This window comes from Trichosurus vulpecula, chromosome 4 (genome assembly GCF_011100635.1).
Source record: "Trichosurus vulpecula isolate mTriVul1 chromosome 4, mTriVul1.pri, whole genome shotgun sequence".
Taxonomy (NCBI): domain Eukaryota; kingdom Metazoa; phylum Chordata; class Mammalia; order Diprotodontia; family Phalangeridae; genus Trichosurus; species Trichosurus vulpecula.
The window spans coordinates 398,457,728-398,477,003 of record NC_050576.1 but is presented as its reverse complement, the minus strand read 5'-3'; the positions used below and the strand labels follow the sequence as shown (position 1 = coordinate 398,477,003).

The 19,276-nt window shown below is 37.6% G+C and overlaps 1 protein-coding gene across 1 annotated transcript in view; it reads left to right on the top strand.

Moving 5' to 3' along the window:
- NCK2 (NCK adaptor protein 2) overlaps positions 1-19,276 on the top strand; it is a 203,528-nt gene that overhangs the window by 162,727 nt on the left and 21,525 nt on the right. Inside the window, exon 5 of the mRNA XM_036758172.1 lies at positions 7,288-8,012. Coding sequence (XP_036614067.1) covers positions 7,288-8,012 — 725 coding nt within the window. The remainder of the gene's footprint in view (positions 1-7,287; positions 8,013-19,276) is intronic.

The window sequence follows — 19,276 nt, the reverse complement described above, 5'->3', positions numbered from 1 at the left end:
TTTTCATTAACACTTTTACTGTCTACATAGTGAGCTGACTAGAGGAAAGGTCATTCACTTACAACAACAGATTACATTATCCCATAGGAATAATGAAACTACAAGAATCTGACATATAAAACCTAGGATAAAATAGACTTGACCCTTATAGAATTTTCATAAAGCAAATTATGGCAGAGCCCCAATTTATATTGTTTGTGACTGATACATTCTAGTTCCATTATTTCTGGTTAACTCAGAATCAACCCATTTCCTTTCAAGCCTTGTTGAAAAGATTGCTAATACTTAGATGAATTTGTTATAATTGCCAAAGATCACAGAATCTTAAGAGTTCAAAGGGACCCCAGAATTCGTCTAGGACTTTATGCTTATTACATCGAGAAAGGGCCCATTATGTGACTTCTTTGGATAGCCCTAATTGTTAAGAAGTTTTTCCTTCTATAACACAAGAGGTATTTTTCCCCTCCTAAATTTTCCTTTTGTGTAATTTCTGCCTGTTATTCTAAATTCTCCCCTCTGGGGCCAGTCGGAGCAAATCAATTACCTTTTCCATGTGATAGCCCTTCTGGTATTCGAAGATGGTTAACTCCTCCCCAAATCTGATCGAAAACCTGAAGTTCCTTCAAACCAGTCCTCTCATAACATGATCTTGAGGCTCCTCACCATCCTGGTTGCCCCCTGCCTCTCAACACTTCCTAGCCTATCAATATCCTTACCCAGCTTATCAGGGTCCTTCCTGAAATGTGTCCACAGTATTTCGGATGTAGTCTGACCTGCTAGAGCTCAGGAGCATTATCTCACCTTAGATACTTACTTACCTGAGTGACCCTGGGCAAGTCATATACCTCAGTTTCCTCATCTTAAAATAATGCGGTTGGAATCAATGATGGCCCCTAAGGTCCACCTTAAAAGGTCCATAAATCTATAATCTTCTGATTTGGAGATCTCTCTAGTCTTGGATGCTCTACCTTGTTAATGCAGCCTTATAGACTAGATTAGCTTCTTGGAGGTCATGTTACTGATCTTGCCTTATGAGGACTGGAATACAGTCTCTGGGAGTCCCCTTGAACTCTCCTTGAATCTTCCAGCTAGATCTGGCCTTCCCTTAAGGCCATAATCCTTACCTGATCATTAGGCCCTTTGCCCTTTATTGTCCAGCGACTTCCCACCCTTGATAGTATCAGTATCCATGCCTTCAGCTACTTCCTACCCTTAATCCCATTTTCTTGGTTCCCGGAGACTGACCTCATCTCATCCTCCTTAGACTCCTCCTCAAGACCCTCCCTGAACCCCTCCTCTAGTCACCCCAGACCACCCCTCAATCCCTCCTACAATCTCTGTGTATATAATCTCCATCTTGCCTCCATGAAGCTGTTCAGATTCAATCTGGCTCAGTAGATTGACTCTGGCCCGCTTGTGAAAACAGGCTTCACAAAGGGTGGGATTTCTTAAGACAGCCCATTATGGTGAATCCCAAATAAACTTTGTCTTTTCTCTTGGTTGAGAAGGCTTGAGTCGAATTCTTTCGGCAGGACCCGGCGTGTAGGTATTTTGGGGTCTCTCAAGCACCCCTAAAAACCTGTGGTTCCCTACCTGTCATCATTTTGCTTAGACTTCTTCATTGCCCACTAAATTTTTCTTGTTTGTAGTTTCCTCATTTGGAAAATGAGGGATTTGGGGTCAGTAACCCTCCTAGTTGTCTTTCAGCCCTAAATCTAGAATAATTTTAAATTTTATATAAATCTATAATAATCTATATGTTCCAACTCTAATAAATCTCGTGATTTATTCAGCCCAATAATAGGCCAACCAGCCAAGATCTTTTAGAATCCTGACTGCTATCCAGTGTGTAAGTTATCCGTGATGGCTTTAATCCCATCTTTAGGTGAAATAAACATCTTCTGTGCTTTTCAGTAAAAATGTTAAAACATTATAGGGCTGAGTATTGATTCTTGAGGTGCTGTACTAAAGCTCTTCTAATTATACTCCACTCCTCTCCATTTTTTCAACAAGAATGGCATGAGGGAGCTTCCCAAATACTTTATCAAAAACTACATAAAATATGTGTTTAACTTGTATTGAAGAATGTTACTCATGCAAAGTGTTTTTTTTTTTTTAGAATCTCCCACTCACCCCAACTCTGTATTGAGTAAATACTAAAGGTTATTTACTAGTAAAAAAAAATCCAGGTTAACCTTATCTACAATATTCCCTTCATCTATAAGGAACACTGTCAAAAAAAAAAAAAAAAAGGAAAAGGTGCTGTCACAATTGAAATTAAGGTAAACTGAGTCACAAAGTTCTGAGCATATTCAGTTTATTGGTAAGACTAGCAATTACCAGTCTTTGGCTCCTCAGCAAGCCAAAAGATCCTGAATGAGGGCTGATAGACAAACTTTTATGGACAAAAGGAGGACTATCCAAAAACTAGAAGCTAATATCATAAAAGGGGAAAACAATATGATTGGTTACAAAACCTGCAACATCATAATATGGGGGACAGTATGATTGGCTGGAGATTTGGAGTGCAGAGCTAGCAACAACCCCTCTTTCCATGTTGTAGCTTAGGAAGGGCGGTGTCCATCTGCATGGTTAGTGTTATGGTGATAACAGACTGAACTCTCTTGAAGAACAGGCAGTGCTGCAGAGATAACAGACCATCTAACCCGGCATTCACCTGCATCCTTCAAGGATAATAACTTTCCTTGACACAGGAACAGAAGAGTGACTAAGCAGGAGATCTGAAGTTCTAAACTTAGCGTAAAGACAATAAGTGATTTACAGGAAAGCTGAGCTTCCAAACTTAACTCACTGATAAATGAAATGTGACTTCGGTAGTTACACAAAATGTCAGTAGCAATACAAAATGAAATCAGTTACAGAAGAGAATTAGTTTGGTTTTCTCAGTTTTCAGAGCTTAATCTTTATTCTTGAAAAAGTCATGAGCATTCTTTGTGATCATTGCTTCCTTTTCTAGCTTTTCACTGACAGTCCATTTGATGATATAATATAATAATTACGTACTCAACATATTTCGCTAAACAATTAAATGATGGCCCATATTTCATAAAATGATTCATGGCATTGAATATTTGTTCAGATTGTGTAGTATCTACAAGTGTAGAAATTGAGTTGAATGTACATTGGCTCAAGGGCATATGATAATAATAGTTTCCTTTCTCCTGAAAGTGTTATACAGAGGGGAAAAAAAAAGCTGAGGGATCTAAATAGTTGAGTTCTGGTTATAAAGGTTTTATTCTCATTTCTAAAGAGTACTTGAGTTTTAAAGAATAGATGTAAATGCTTAACTTGAGCTCTTGCTATCGTAATAAAGATAGCTGTTTTGCATTGTTTCATTTTAAATACTGCTCATTCCTTACAACTCAACCGGTATATGATATAATTTAAAAATCATTTTAAAAATTTTAAATGGTGTAATTTAAAAACAGCACGGAAGAAACTGGAGGAAACTAAGGCAAAGATGAAAATGAGAAAAGTAATTCAGGTTGTCCTTTGCACAAAATGTAACAAATTTGCCTTGAGCCTAGAGTACTTTGAGGGTATTGAAAAATTCTAAGAAAAAATCCAGACTACTTTTCTAAGCCCTTTAGTGCTATTTAAGTATAATAACAAAACAAAGAGAATAGGAAAACCCCTCCCACTGAGGTTTTTCCCGTACTTCCCTTCCAACAACCTTTACGCTATAGCCCTTGCTTCATCATTTCACCAAGAGTTTCTACGTCATCATTTTCCTCCTCCCTACTGCTCTTTACCTACCCTACCTCATCCCTTATCTTGCCAGTTTTTCCCTTTGGAGTCCCTGGCTCACGTCGCAAGAGTCACAGAGGGAATTCAGAGTGGAAGGATATTGTATCAAATGATCCGAGTCTGAAAGGAACCTTAGAAGTAAATCACCTCTAACTTCAACCCCTGACCTCCTGACCCATTTTACTAATGAAGAAACTGAGGCCTAGGGATGTTAAGATGACCTTGCCCAAGGTCACAAAGCTATTTAGTGATGTCCCAACTTCTTCTACCAGCAAAGAAAAGATACTCCTGGTATCCCAAGGTGAAATTTTGAATTCATTTTTCCATATAAATATTGATAAAAATTTTGGTTAATTTCATAAATAGGCTTTTTCTGGATTGTTCTTGTACCCTGCACACCATTTAGAACACTGCTTTGTTGGGAAAATCTGTTTGGAATTTCAAATAACCAAAAAAAAAAAAAAGAACCTCTTTTAACACAATCTGTTACTTTTAGTAACTGCCTAAAATTAAATAACAAAAAAATTCAGAACCGGTATTAAAGAGTCACAGTATTAGGATATCAGTTTCTCAAATCCAAAAGATTAAGTAGTTATTTATTCAGAGATGGAGGAAAGAGTTGAAGCTTAAGGAACTGACTGTTTGAAAATCTGAATTACTAGAGTTTGTAGGTAGAGAGAAGAACAGTGATTCAGTCATTAGAATTATATGCAAAGAAATAATGAAATCATTAGTTTTAGGTTTACATTTTGACAAGCATCTTTACAATTCTAAAAACTTTGGAGAGTAGTTGAACATTTTTCTTAATATTTCTTAATTCTTACTTTCATGTTGGCGTCTTGCTTGACAGATGTTATTGTTCAGTTTCTAATGTTGGAATTTTTCTTCTGAATTTAAACCTTTGCCAGCTTCCCCCCGAGCAAGCATTTTTAAGCCCCATTTTCCTGTAATTGTATCGCAGAACACAATAAAATCATTCCCTCCACTGCCAACTTTCCAAGTAGTCTATCTGCTCATGCTCAGTTGAAGAATGATAGAATTATGGAAGGATTAACTCAGTGTGGAAGCTTAGATGAGCTTGGAGGCTGGATGAGCTTATTATATGAGGGCATGGGGTAAAGACTTGGAACAGTTCAGAGTGGCCTGTTGGCTCCCTGAGAGCTCTTGCATTAGTCAAGGAAGTAGGTCATTATTTTCAAGTTAGCACAATAGTGGCTCCAAGCAGCAGATTCCTTTCACACCTTATGTTACAATCTGGCTGGTTAGTGGCATAGCACTTAGGTTTTTTTTTTTCTCTTTTTGAATTACCTATTTGAATGCACCAGACTGTTTCTATTATGCTTTATAAGCACTTAAGCTAAATGTTTTTAGTGTGTAGTGAAATAGCATAACCATTAAACAGAAGTAAGTTTGGGTAATATACTTTAAAAATTATGGTGTGGATAGTTCTAAGGATAAATAAGTTAATAAACAACAAAAATAAACTCTTTTGTCTGGCTTTCTCATTTTAGTTTTCTTTTTGTGGGACCCCTTCTGCAAGTAATTTGGACATGGCTTTGCCATTGTCTTTGCATCTCCTTGCCATTATCTGCTTGCTCCAGGGGGAAACTGGCTACATGTTTGTATGTTAGGATGATGTCCACTGAACGCTTTAAGGTAGTACACCCTGAAGGATGTAAACTAACAAAAATAGGGCACAGTTTTATGTTATAACTTTATCACCCCACTCCCTTTTTTCCCCTATCTCTTGATATATCAAAGGATTACAAAAGGGCTTTTAACCTGGAGTCACCAGATCCCTAAGAGATCTACTGATAGATTTCAAGCAGGTAAATGAACTTGAAAGGGGGAAAAAAAATCGCATCTTTATATTTGCTAACCTTTGGTTTCCTGATTTCAAATCCAGTCTCAGACACTTACTAGCTGTGTGACCCTGGGCATGTCACTTAACCCACTTTGTCTCAGTTTCTCATCTGTTAAGTATGGTAGAGAAGGAAATGGCAAACCACTCCAGTATCTTTGCCAAGAAAACCCCAAATGGGGTCATAAAAAATAGGACATAACTGAACAGCAACAAGATGTTTTGTGCATTTAAAATAGTCTAAGAAGGGCTGTATGGATGGGTCACTAGTTCCTAGCACTAGATATCTTGCTCTCAAAGTCTGGGTGTAAAGCCTCCTGTGGTGAGGTAGCAAAGGGGGTCATAAATGCCTCAAAAATCTAACTTGTGGTGTTTGAAATTTTTATCACCAGTTTCATTTCTTAAGGGCCTACTGCATTCTTAACCAGGTCCAGGGTAAGACATAACTGAAGAAGATATTACCATGGAAGTGGCAATGTGTTAGGTAATATTAGCAGAGGTTACTTTATCTGATATATGTGCACTTACTATCCTCTGGTGGAGAACAAAGATTAGAACACAGAGCAGATAAGTGTTGAATGGGGAGAGAATTTTTAGTATTCAGTTAGAAGTTAGAAACATCAGTTACTGCCTAGCTGGAAGAAGGTGCTGCTTTTGGAGACCCTGAGTACTTATATTGGTCAACATGAGGATACCGAGTACCCTGAAGGATGGCATAAGCCTTGTATTTGCCATCAGACTCAATGTCTTTGTTAATTTTGCTAACTTACATTTTTTTTCTTCTTTAATTTTTGTCATAAGGGAAGGCCCTTGGAGGAGAAAAGGGTTATCTTTGGAAATAAAGGTATTAAAACAAAATATTAATGTTAAAAACAAAGAATAAGCGTATGCATTGGAATAAGGATAATTCAAAGATCTCTGGAACCTTAGAATTCAGAAGGGAGCACTTAGTGGTCATGTAGCCCAAGCCTTGCAGCTGTGTAAGAGTACTAAAGGCACTCTTTGAGCTCATACTTAGTGTACCTGAGGCTGTAGAAATTGACCGCGGGTTACTTATCTTTTCAGTAAACTACGCTCACTTTCCTTTGTTTTGATTGGGCTTTTTCAGTATTACCAATTACTTTGCAGGTTTCCAAAGTGAATGACAGTTGTGTTGTTGTTGTTCAGTTGTTTCAGTTATGTCTGACTCTTTGTGACCCTATTTGGGATTTTCTTTGCAAGGATACTGGAGTGGTTTGCCATTTCTGTCTTGGGCTCATTTTACAGATGAGGAAACTGAGGCAAACAGGCTTAAGTGGCTTGCCCAAGGTCACATAGCTAATCAACTTCTGAGGCCAGATTATCCTCTATTTATATTGGGCTTTTTTGGTATTACCAGTAACTTTGCAGATTTCTGAAGTGAATGAAAATTATAGATCAGCATTAATTAAGCCATCTGTTGAAATTTAGTTTTGAGCAACCATGTTAATATTTCCTAATGGTAATCATGAGGTCTTCTAGTCACACATGGCCAGTCTGTTTCTGTGCATTCGTTAAGTTGACAGTGAAGTCTGTTGTAAGCCACAAATGCTTCCTATTTTATATTTTGAAAAAACACTTGACTTTGTATTTATTACTTAATTATTTTATCACTGAGCCTTCCTCTCTGTTTCTGACAGGGCTGGGTAAGACAAAAAGAAAGACAAGCACAAGAGATGCCTCTCCCACCCCGAGTACAGATGCAGAGTATCCATCCAATGGAAGCACCACCGCGGACAGAATTTATGACCTCAACATCCCAGCCTATGTTAAATTTGCATATGTTGCAGAGAGGGAGGATGAACTCTCTCTAGTGAAAGGATCCCGGGTCATTGTGATGGAAAAGTGTAGTGACGGCTGGTGGCGAGGTAGCTACAATGGACAGATCGGCTGGTTTCCCTCGAACTATGTTGTAGAGGAACTAGAGGAAGCAACAGCTGATTCCCCAAGTTTTCTCAGTTTAAGAAAAGGAGCATCCATGAGTAACGGCCAGAGTATGAAAGTGCTCCATATTGTTCAAACACTCTATCCTTTCAGTTCCGTTACGGAGGAAGAGCTCAACTTTGAGAAAGGGGAAGCAATGGAAGTCATTGAAAAACCTGAAAATGACCCAGAATGGTGGAAATGTAAAAACTCCCGAGGACAAATTGGCCTTGTTCCTAAAAACTACGTAGTCATCTTAAGTGATGGTCCTGCCATGAACACTTCCCATCCGCCTCAGATAAGCTATACAGGGCCATCTTCTACGGGACGGTTTGCTGGAAGAGAGTGGTATTATGGGAACGTTACACGACATCAGGCCGAATGTGCCCTTAATGAACGGGGTGTCGAAGGGGACTTCCTTGTTAGAGATAGTGAATCTTCGGTAAGTACCATTCACTCTCCAAATCTTCATCTCGTTGATTGTTCTGTCGTTTTTTTTAATGGACAAAAAAAGTGCATGAGAATTGAATATTTGAGTACTTCAAAAGATCTGTGATCTTTCTGTCCTGAGTCTGTCTATCTCAGCTGACATAAATAGCTGCCCTTCTGTGACTTACTGGATGGTAGGTTTCTTGAGCTACTCTGGCTAAAAGAATTTCTTACTTGGAGTCTTAATCTTCTGAGTATGAGTCTCTCCCACTTAACTGAGGCTGCACCTAGAACAGAAAATAAATAGGATGGCATACACCTGTGCTTGAAGGCTTTAAAAATATTTTAAAACATTAAATATATTATCATATGGTATCATATTATTAAATATTAAAAAAAGTTCAAGTACATAAAATAAAAAATGACCATACCTAAAATTGTAGATTATTTACAGTTTTTAAAAGTGTAGATTAACATGACAGAATCTGATCGCTCTTAAACCCTTTTAGCTTTGTGAGTGCTGCCAGATTTGTGTTTTGCTGCCGTAGTATTTGAGGGTGCAAAGTTACCTCCATGATACAGGGAGGCATCGCTGGGATTTCATTTCATTTTTTCATGCTGGGGAAAGGTATACAAACACATGCATACTGTGTTAGTAACAGCGTATGAGAGTGTGCGACACATCTTTGAGCTTCTGCTTAAGGGAGAAACAGTACAGAAAGTGATGTTAACTGCTTCGAAAAATATTTAATCGAGCGCTAAAGGAATAGTTATTCACCTACTTGCTGTTATAATTTATGCTTATTTCATTCTTCCTGCTAGAGTGCCTTCCTCCTCCTTGGGGGGATGGTGGATGAGAAACTTTTCTGAGTTCATTATCTATGGATAACTAAGGTATTTATAAGTTTATTATCTGTTTCTCAGCCCTCTTTCTATTATGTAGATACAAATAAAGTTTCTTTGTATTGTTGACAACATAAGGTTTCCCTTCTGTGAAAAATTGCCTTTTACCCATTCACTAATATATTATTTCCTCTATGTCAGACAAAGGTGTGAGTACTTCACTATTAATAGTTGTGCTTTCTGTAGTTGATTTTTCTTTATTTTAATTCCACCACCCCTAGGTCATCTTTATCGCTGGTACTGCAGACATCATCTTTGAATAGCCTTTCAAGAACTTACGAGTATCATTGAAAGAAATTTGGCTCTTTTAAGTGATCAGAAATACGTTAGTGATATCAGTACCATAGTTCAGTTCAGTCATGTTCCAGTTGTGTCCAAATCTTAGTGATCCCTTTTGGGGTTTTCTCCAGCTCATTTGACAGATGAGAAAACTGAGGCAAACAGGGTTAAGTGACTTGCCCCAGGGTCACACAGCAGAAAGTGTCTGAGGTCAGATTTGAACTTAGAAAGATGAGTCTTCCTGATGCTGGGTCCAGGGTACTATCCACTGTGCCACCTTACTGCCCCATCAATACCGCATGATTTGCTAATTTTGTCTATGTGTGTAGGGCAGCATTACACAAGTGAAATTGTTTTCATTCACTGTATGAATGAATGTCTTGGCTAGTTTCGTGCATCTCATTTTCTTCTAGCACTAGTTTGGACATCTATAATGAAAGACCAAAAAACCCCAAATGTTCGCTGTAAGAATATAGCATAATTTATCTTCCTTTTTCAGTGTATTGATTCTAATTCCATTCAGTCTATTGATTTTTAAGATGTAGAACACACTACTTTTATTTACTTATGTTTTGTTCTTTTACTTCTTACCATAAAAATATTAATACCCCTGTGAGTCAAATAATTATATATTCAATATTTCACATTTCTAATCATGGGTTTAAAAGTAGAGAAGTTTCATTACTTCAGAAAGTTATTAAAATGAGATTTTTGCATCTTCAGTCATTAGGACAATATCATCATGGTAGAAATTGCAATTGTTTATAATAATAAAGCTTCTTGGAATTGGAAGCAACCTTAGATTTTGCTCGGGCAAGCAAGCACACTGTCTAAAGTCTCTGAGATTTTCTTATCATGCCCAATATTATTTCTGTCAGGGCATTACATTAAATCATTCTCAAGGGATGTAGGTTCCTGTATATAGCTTCTTCGATTTTATGTTCAAGTCTTCAAAAATCATATTCAGCAGAGCTTTTAGCTTCTTAAAAGTAAAACTAAGAAAAACACTGAAACCCAATTATAGCATAATACCTGATCTATCCCAATTCATTGGGATATATAAATAAATAGATAAAAATCTGGATATATAGAAACTTATAAGTGAAGAGAGATAGCTCAGGGACGCTCCCGCTACAGAAGAGTAGTCTTATTTTGGGGGGAGACTTTAGCCTATGGTAGAAGCTGACCTACTAAGCTGACCTACTAGGACATCTCCTAATCACTGTGATCGAGAGGCAGAAAGAGCACTCAACTTGGAGTCAGCAGAGATCCAGGTTCAAATATAGCCTCTGATAGGAGTTTTATGACTGGGAGGGCAAAGCACATGACTTTCCTCACCTTAAAATAGTGCTAATACTGAGAGGGGGGCTTAGTTTCAGGGTTGTCAGAACAGTTTGGACATATGTAAAATGCTTTGTAAACATTCAAAAGCTATGTAAACCTCAGCCGTTACAGAGAAAATGAAGGACTTTCAACAGCCACCCAAAAAAGCTAAAAGCACAGAATAGAATTGTAGTCAAATAAAGAGGTTAATGAGCTGATCAGACTGAGCTTTACAAGGTGGGACCTTGATGGGTCCGGGGTTCTGAGGCTTAGCTTTTCAAGTTCAGAAACTTGATTTTTATCAGTTTACACAGAGTGTAATAAGGATCTGAGAAACAGTCACACCCACCAAGCTCAGAAAATGAAAGTTTTTAAACCCAAATTCCAGGTTAAAAATTCATAATGGTTGGAAGAAGGAAGGAAAGAAAGAAACAAGCATTTGTTATTAAACACCTGTCATGTGCTAAGTGCTTTACAAATATCACTTGATCCTCAAAGCAATATTGGGAGATAAGGGCTATTTTTGTCCACATTTTACAGTTGAGGAAACTGGGGATAATAGAAGCTAAGTGATTTGCCTGGGTCCCACAGCTAGTAAGTTTCTGGAACCAAATTTGAATTCAAGTCTTCCTGATTACAGGCCCACCATTCTATACACATTCTTAGCTAGCTGCCCCCCAGCTAGTGGGATGCTTTAGTCATACTTAACTTCAAGTACCATTTTTTAGAAAATGATATTAACTAAATTTTTAAAGACCAGAAAGTCACTCATTCCTTGAAGGGGTACTCATTCTCAAATCAGCTGTCTTTGTAAAGACCACCAGATTGTTGGAGCAAAGGTAAAAATCATCATAAAGTTAGGAGAAAGGATAAAATTGAGAAAAAGGTATTATGCAATTAAAACAACTCCAACCTAAGCTATGATATGAAACAAAAAACAGTTGACCAAAAAAAAATGAGGAATGGATGTTGAGAGATTATAACCATTTCCTGAAGAATTGTATATATCACCATTTCCTGAAGAAGTACATATGATGTAAATCAAATGACATAAAGCTTAGAAATACCTCAACAAGCAAAACTTTATCCCATTGTCAAGTGGAGAGAGATATTTGACCACAAAAGGTACCAATTTAGAATAGAACCTCATTTGTAGAATCCTACAGCAGAAGGTGGTATCACCTAATAAGATGATAAAAATCAGTGGAGGAAAAAAAAACAATTTTAAAGGAAGTTTAGCAATGAAAATCCCACTTTCTACAGGAAACCCTCTCTAACCCTTCTTAATTCCAGCATTATCCCTCTTTTAATTATTTCTGATTTATCCTGTATATAGATTGCTTTATTTGTATCTGCTTGCACGTTTTTTCCCCAGCTAGATGGTAAGCACCTTAAGGGCAGGGACTATCTTTTGCCTCTTTTTATGTCCCCAATGCTTAGAACAATGCCTAGCACATAGTAGGCACTTAATAAATGTTGACTGATTTAAATTAAATGACCTGTGTAAGCAAAGTCATCTTGATAGCAGCTGAAGATAAAACTGGAAGGCAAGAAACAGCAAAAATGCAAAAAAAAATCTGTAAAAATGTATCCATCAGAACAATGTAGCCCCATTATATTTGGATATGTCTTAGGTATGCTGTATGAGGAAGTGGAAATGGCATCGAAAAAACAAAGATAAGGGTAGCTTGTAGAATAGACCGAGGATACCAAGGAGGTCTGTTCTGGAATCAATGGAGTGAGTGTAGGGGGTATGAAGCTTTGGTTCTGAAAAGGCAGGATACCAAAGGCATATAGATCTTAATTATTACAAAAAAGTTGATAGATAATTAGTAATGATAGATAATGTTAGTAATTTTATGAGAATAATTAATCTACATACATTGAAGGCATCCTTGATGAAAATTTGAGAAGTAACAGTTAGACTGTCCCAGATGATATTCTGTAGCTTTCATTGTTGGGGGGCAGCTAGGTGGATGAAGCGGATAAATAGAAAGTAGATAAAGCATTGGGCCTAGAATCAAGAAGACCTGAGTTCAAATGTGGCTTCATACATTTAGTAGCTGTGTGACCCTGGGCAAGTCACTTAACCTCTGTTTGCCTTATTCACTGGAGAAGGAAATGGCAAACCACTCCATCATCTTTGCTGAGAAAACCCCATGGACAGCATTGTTGTGCTGTGGTCCATGGGGTCACAAAGAGTCATACACGACTGAACAACATAAGTATGTAGTTATAAATGTGCATTATAAATAAACAAAATGTGAGAGGGAACATGTAGACTAACCCAGATGACGTTCTATAATTGGCCACATATTTATAGTCATACAGTTAACCAAAAAACATAAAGAATACAAGATCCCATTATAGTATTTTTTTTAATTAACAATAAAAAAGCACTTAATTCAGTTGAAAAAATTCTACTTTAAAGAGAGCCATTCCTCTAATAATATATGTCTCATACATATGTCAAAATCACATAAAATACCTCAAAGGACGTAATAATAATGATAAAATAAAATAAAAATAACTTAAAGAAGTTATAAAACAGGGAGACACATGCTTGCCAGAGGCATCTGCCTCTGTTTTAGAGGATATCCCCATAGAATACAGATGGAACAGGTGTTCCCTATATATCTTGAGTTGACACTCATGGCACTGATGTATATCAAACACTGAAGATCCTTCTGAAGGCAGCTAGCTGGTGGTTCAGTAGATAAAATACTAGGCCTCAAATTAGGAAGCACTGAGTTCCAATCCGGCCTCAGACACTTACTAGCTGACCCTGGCCAAGTCACTTAGCCTTTGTTTGCTTCAATTTCCTCAAATATAAAATGAGAATAGTGACATCTACCGCATAGGGTTATTGTGACAATCACATGAGAGAGATATTTATAAAATGCTTAGTATCGTAATACCTGGCACTTAGTAGGGGCATAATAAATGCTCATCCCCCACCCCCAACCACCTTCCGCTCCTGCCCCTCCCCCTTCTAAATGAATTCTGCAGTCCCTCAAGAGTTTGACTTAAGTAGTGATATAGGGAAAAAGAAAAGCGGATGAAGAATGTCTGTTGTCCAAACGTTATAAACCACTGGTCGGACAAACCATTGAGTTTATCCATATGTATCTTGAAAAGTGGGCCAGGTCCAGAATTGAACAGAAAAAAGAGCACAGAAGATTGATTTTAGGAAATTGCATAGTTGTCCTAATGGCCCTAAGCTTTCCCTTGAAATTGCCCCATCTGTGATAGTGTATGTTACATTATACCAGTTCTCTGGAGAACTGTAGTTAAGAATTGGCCAAAAGACAGTGAAAAGGTACTTGGTGGGCGTGAATGGGCTAGCACATTGTAAATGAGAACCTGTGCCAGGGAAATAGCATAGAGCAGAGGTATAAAACATATAGCCTGTGAGCTGCCTCTCCCTGGCGCTGCCTGAATCCAATTAAAATGTAATTGGGAATATTTTCAACAAAATAAATAAAAATGCAGAGACCATGGATAATGTTAGTGTGTGATTTTTCAGAAATTAATATGCGACCCTCAGGGATCCTTATATATGGTTTAGTGGCCCCCGTTTCTATTTGAGTTTGACACCGCTGTCCTTAGCGAAAGGTATGGCTTGGTAAAAAAGATGAGTTAACTATGTATCAAGAAAGAGAGATAACCGATGAACAACTTCAGGATCAGTATCTAAGTGATGCCCAGAGAACTAGGAGGTGGCCTCCAGCGCCATCGGATGAGATATCTCATCACAGATTTGTTTGTTGCAAGACAAGAGCCAAGGGTCTCACAGAATGGGTGGCCAATGATAGATTGCATTCCTCAGCATTGTGGTGAGTACCTGTGTCAAGGAAATCAGAGATTCATCGAGGTAGCAAAATAATGGGGTTGAATGGAGATATGTCTTAGAGGTAACCAGAATACTATACTTCATATCTAGAGCTCTTTTCCCATTCTTAGGCTGCCTGGAAAAATCAATTCAATGAACATTTATTAAATGCATATTATAATATGCACATTATAATCAAAAGCATGAAAATAGAGCAAAGGGAACAGGAGGATCAGGAGGGAGAGTTCACCCAAAATGTTGGAAACCCTATCTCTATCCCGCTGTGGAGTATATATTATCTAGTGATCCCCTAGATGGTGTATTCTTTTTTAAGCACTAACATTTTTATCTTTGCCTCCCCTTCCCTTTTTCTAGGCTGTCTACAGACCAGCATCCTTCTTTAATGACAACATTAACTTAGCCCTGCTAAAAAATTTATTAGATCATAGTTTATCTAATGTCAATTCTTAATTTTCTTGAAGAGAAACTTGGGGGAAAGCTTATACCTTTCTTGAGATTTGGTAAGCTGCTTCATCTCATTAATACATTTCTAAAAACCTTCTGAGCATGGATGGATTCCTTCTGCATGTAGCTAACTTAATCAATTTTATGTTGATTCTCATTCATGTTTTTATTTCAGAGTACAAATGTAAAGTCCTCGAGGGCAGGGATTGTTTCATTTTTGTCAGCACGTAGCATAGCGTGGGGCACATCATAGACACTTAAAAATAAATGCTATTTAGTTGGTTGGTGTGTTGGTTCTGTCACTGTGGTGGGTGTGGAAACAAGCAACCTATCCTTCCGAAGGCCAGAGTTGGCTTTCTGAAGCAGAAAAAAAAGAGTATCTCCTCCTCATTGCTCATTCTCATTTCTGAGCTCTGCCCTAAACATAGATGTCAAGATCTTGTAGTCCCTCCCAAGGAAAATAAAACAGAAGGGAAAGGAGTTGAGTGGATAGTTGAGTTTTAAACTCAACTTGAACTATCCATAGCATGGTTCTTTCTCTCTACACTATATTGCCTTAGTCAAAGTGAGAACTCAGAAAGACCTTAACATAAAAAGGCCAAGGTCTCTCTTACTGTATCCAGTCATCCTGATCTATATCTTGCCACTGGACTCAGATGGCTCTGGAGGAGAAAGTGAGGCTGGTGACTTTGCACAGCCCTCCCTAATCTTGGCATCACCTTACTGATATAATGATCCTCTTCGAGAATGAAGAACAAAAAAAAACCCAACAAAATTCTGTTAATAAATTATTTGTGTTCTAGTTCTGAAATTTTTGTAATACAGTATATACCAGCCCAGCCTACGGAGAATCTTTTCCCCCCAGGTAAATGAAATTTAACCCTGAAACAAACAAAAGTGTTTGGAGGAGGACTACTTTCCTGCCTGCTTTGCTAAATGATGTACAATACAAACTACTAACTTTTCTTGACAACTAAGAGTTGTCATTCTAAGCATCAGTTATTATAGTAAGTCACAGTGCAGTGATACCCTGAAGAGGTCTAGAAGTGAGTAGGTCTTAAGCTTAACTTGCCTTTCACTAAATGTTCTTGTCTCCACTTTTGTAGTTGGTAGACCTGTATTGTGTGGCACAGTGATGTCTACAGGCCTTACTGGGGTGGCAGGACTGTTTACTCTTCCTCTGGCCTCCATCTCACAGCTGTCTAGGTACCCTTGTTGATATCGTCTGCTGTTCTCTGACCCATGTCCTTGCTGCTGTTTGGGGCTTTCTTCCCTGTGTACTCTTATTTCTTGTTTTCTCTAACCTTTCCCTCTTGATCTCCCAGCTTTTCTTTCCTTTCGTGTGAGAAGGACCTTCTTTCTCTAACCATAGTCACATTTTTTCTTGTTTTGGTACCCCCAACTCTTAACAAATGTTTTGCACAGTACATGCTTATTTGGTTTGGATTAAAGGGAAGGAATAGATAGTGCCTCGGCTTTTTGAAATTCATAACATAATTAACATAATTGTCTTTAAATAGATGAACCCTAGCCTAAATTATTTTTTCCTGGAAGCTCCATAAATTGCTCATTCAGTTATTCTCTCTTAAGTGTTGTATACACAACAACTGCAGTCATTAAAATACTTTCTGGTTTCTACTACATCCTCCCTCATTTAGTCTAAAAATACTTAAAGGTTAAAATATGATCCTTATAAAGTATTATCAGTAACATGCATGCAATAAAACCCATGGACATAAAGTTTAGATGGTGAATTTATGTGAAATAATTGGCTTCTCATTTATACAGACATAGTCTCCTGGACATTTGCTATTATATAAAATTGTTTATTCCACCTATTTGGCACATTGGCCACATTTGGCACTTGATGTATTTCATATATGTCCTTGATGGAGTATATATGGACAAAACATCCAATTTCAAAGAATCAAAGGATCCTAACTTTGGAAAGGGATCTCTGAGGCCAATTTTTGGATAGCTCTAATTGTTAAAAAATTATTCCTTTCATTGAACCTAAATATGTAATTGTGCAACACCAGCCCATTATTTCAGGGTCTGCTGTCAGGGCCCAAGCAGAGCGAGTCTAATAAATAAGATATGTATTTTAAAGGGTCTTACTGTATTCTTTTCTCATGAAACTTCCACCTAATTATCTTGGAGAAGAGGGTAGTATTACCTATAAGAATATCTTTTGTTTAGTTTTTTTTAATGTGGTCATTGTGTTTCAGTAGAACAGATTGTATAAGAAAACAACACAAAGAGAACTTTACTGATGAAGATTTTAGGGCTAAGGTATTGATAAGACCTGTTTTCATTGGTACAGGAAAATTCTTTTATCCATGCAAAGGGCTACATGCTCTGCTACTTAGTTGTAGAGAGTTGTCCGGGCTGCTGAGAAATTAAGTGATTTGCCTTAAGATCACACAACTTTAACCTTTCCATTGTAGTGACTAACTCTCAATCTACTACCTCATGCCATCAAACAAATTTACACAGCACAAAATTCTTCATTGCTTGAATTCTTCCTTTTAAGAGAATAGCAAAATATCATATCTAGTGTACAAAGAAACACAATTGTAGAATCCAACCAATTAAAACACTTTTGTTGTTTTACAGACCTACTACTTAAGAGAGATTTTGCTTGTAAAGCATAATAGTGACAAGATTCATGAACTCTATTTCTTGGTTATTATATTTCTCATAATCTCATTCTGTTTCAAGGTTAACTAGAAGATGGATAACATAATAAAATTTGAAGTAATTATGATTCCTAAATTCACAGGCTCTAGTTTTTATAATTCTGTGCTCTTATTTCCAAGTTATCTGTGATTAGGATATTCATGACCTGTGGGGTAGCAAGGAGGGCCTTATAAGCATGGCTGTATGTTAATACTAAAGACTAAACTTATTTCCAAGGTAGGCAGGAGCCAAGGTGTCTATCTCTTATGTCTCTGATTTCAGAGATTATAATTTGTTTCATAAATTGAACCTTTCTGCCTTGATCAGAGATATCTCTATATTCAAATATCTGATAGCCTGGGTTATTTCTATAAAGTTATATTTGTTTAATGCAAATATGCGTAGACTAGTAGAACCCAATAATTGGGTGGTAGCTTAAAAGTCACGGTCAAACTCTCAGTGTAAGAATCCCTTCTGCAGCATCCTTGACAAGTAGTCATTTGACCAGTGCTTGAATACCTCCCGTGATGAGGGAAACTCACTTCTTTTCATGGCAGCCCATTCCATTGTTGGATAGCTCTTTCTTTCCATTTGTTTTTTTTTTCCTTATATCAAACAAAGTTATGTCTAAGTGCCGCTTCTGCCCATTTGCCAATGCAAATATCTAACCCTAACCTTCATCTTGTTTGAAGATATTCTATCAGTAAGCATTTTTTTTTAAGTGCTACCAAAAGCCAGGTACTGTGATAAGCTCTGGGAATTCAAAGACAGAAATAAAATATTCCCTGCCCTCAAGAAGATCACATTCAAAATAAATGGAGGAGTCAACATGTATGTAAATAGATATTGATAAAATAGATACAAAGTAATCTTAGAAAGACACCAACATCTTGGGAAAGTGGAAAAAGGTGGTACTTGAGATGACGATTGAAGTAAATCAAGGTTTCCCAGAGGCAGAAATGAGGAAGGAGAAGATCAATAGCCAATTGACAAAGCTATAGGCACAGGACATTACAGGAAGAGGGTATTGTGTATGAGAAACAGGAAGTAGACCAGTATGGCTGGCATTGAAGGGAGAATGTTAAGAAAAAGAAGCCTGGTTGTAAAGAGTTTTAAGTGTCACACAGAGGAGTTTTTATTTCTCAGAGGTAATAGGGAGCCACCAGAGTTTATTGAACAGAAGGTGGTGGTCATGCCTGTGCTTTAGAAGAAAATTTTAGTGGATAGGGTGGAGTAGGGAGAGACCCAAAGCATGGAGACCAAGAAGGTGGCTGTTGTAGCAGTTCAGGTTAGAGTTGATCAGCGTCTGGACTAGGATGGTGGCCGTGTGAGCAGAGAGGATTTCTAGGTGATGTTAATGGAGGTAGAATGACAGGATTTGGCAACTGATCTTAACCTGCCTGGACTTCACTTGCCTCATCTGTAAAGTGAGGGGATTGGATTACGTGGCCTCTAAAGTCTCTTCCAGTACTAAGTCTGGGATCAATGGAGAAGGCTCTGCCTTGCTCCCAGCTCCCTTTTTTAGGGGCATTTGTTTAATACAGTGATAGTCACAGAGTTTTGAAAGGAAATTTTTTTTTACGGTGAAAAGATCAATTTGGAAGCTCTTTGTGAATTGGGACAGGAGTGGATTGACAGAGGTCCACATGAAGCTGTAATGTGAGCATTAAAATTAAAGAATTTCTTGTAGTGAGTGTGGCCAGTGATCATGGTTTAGGTGTGGGGGACAGGGAATAGTATTTAACTTCAGAGTAGGAAGTTTTTAGAATTTGTGTCAAAATTTGTCATGATTCCAG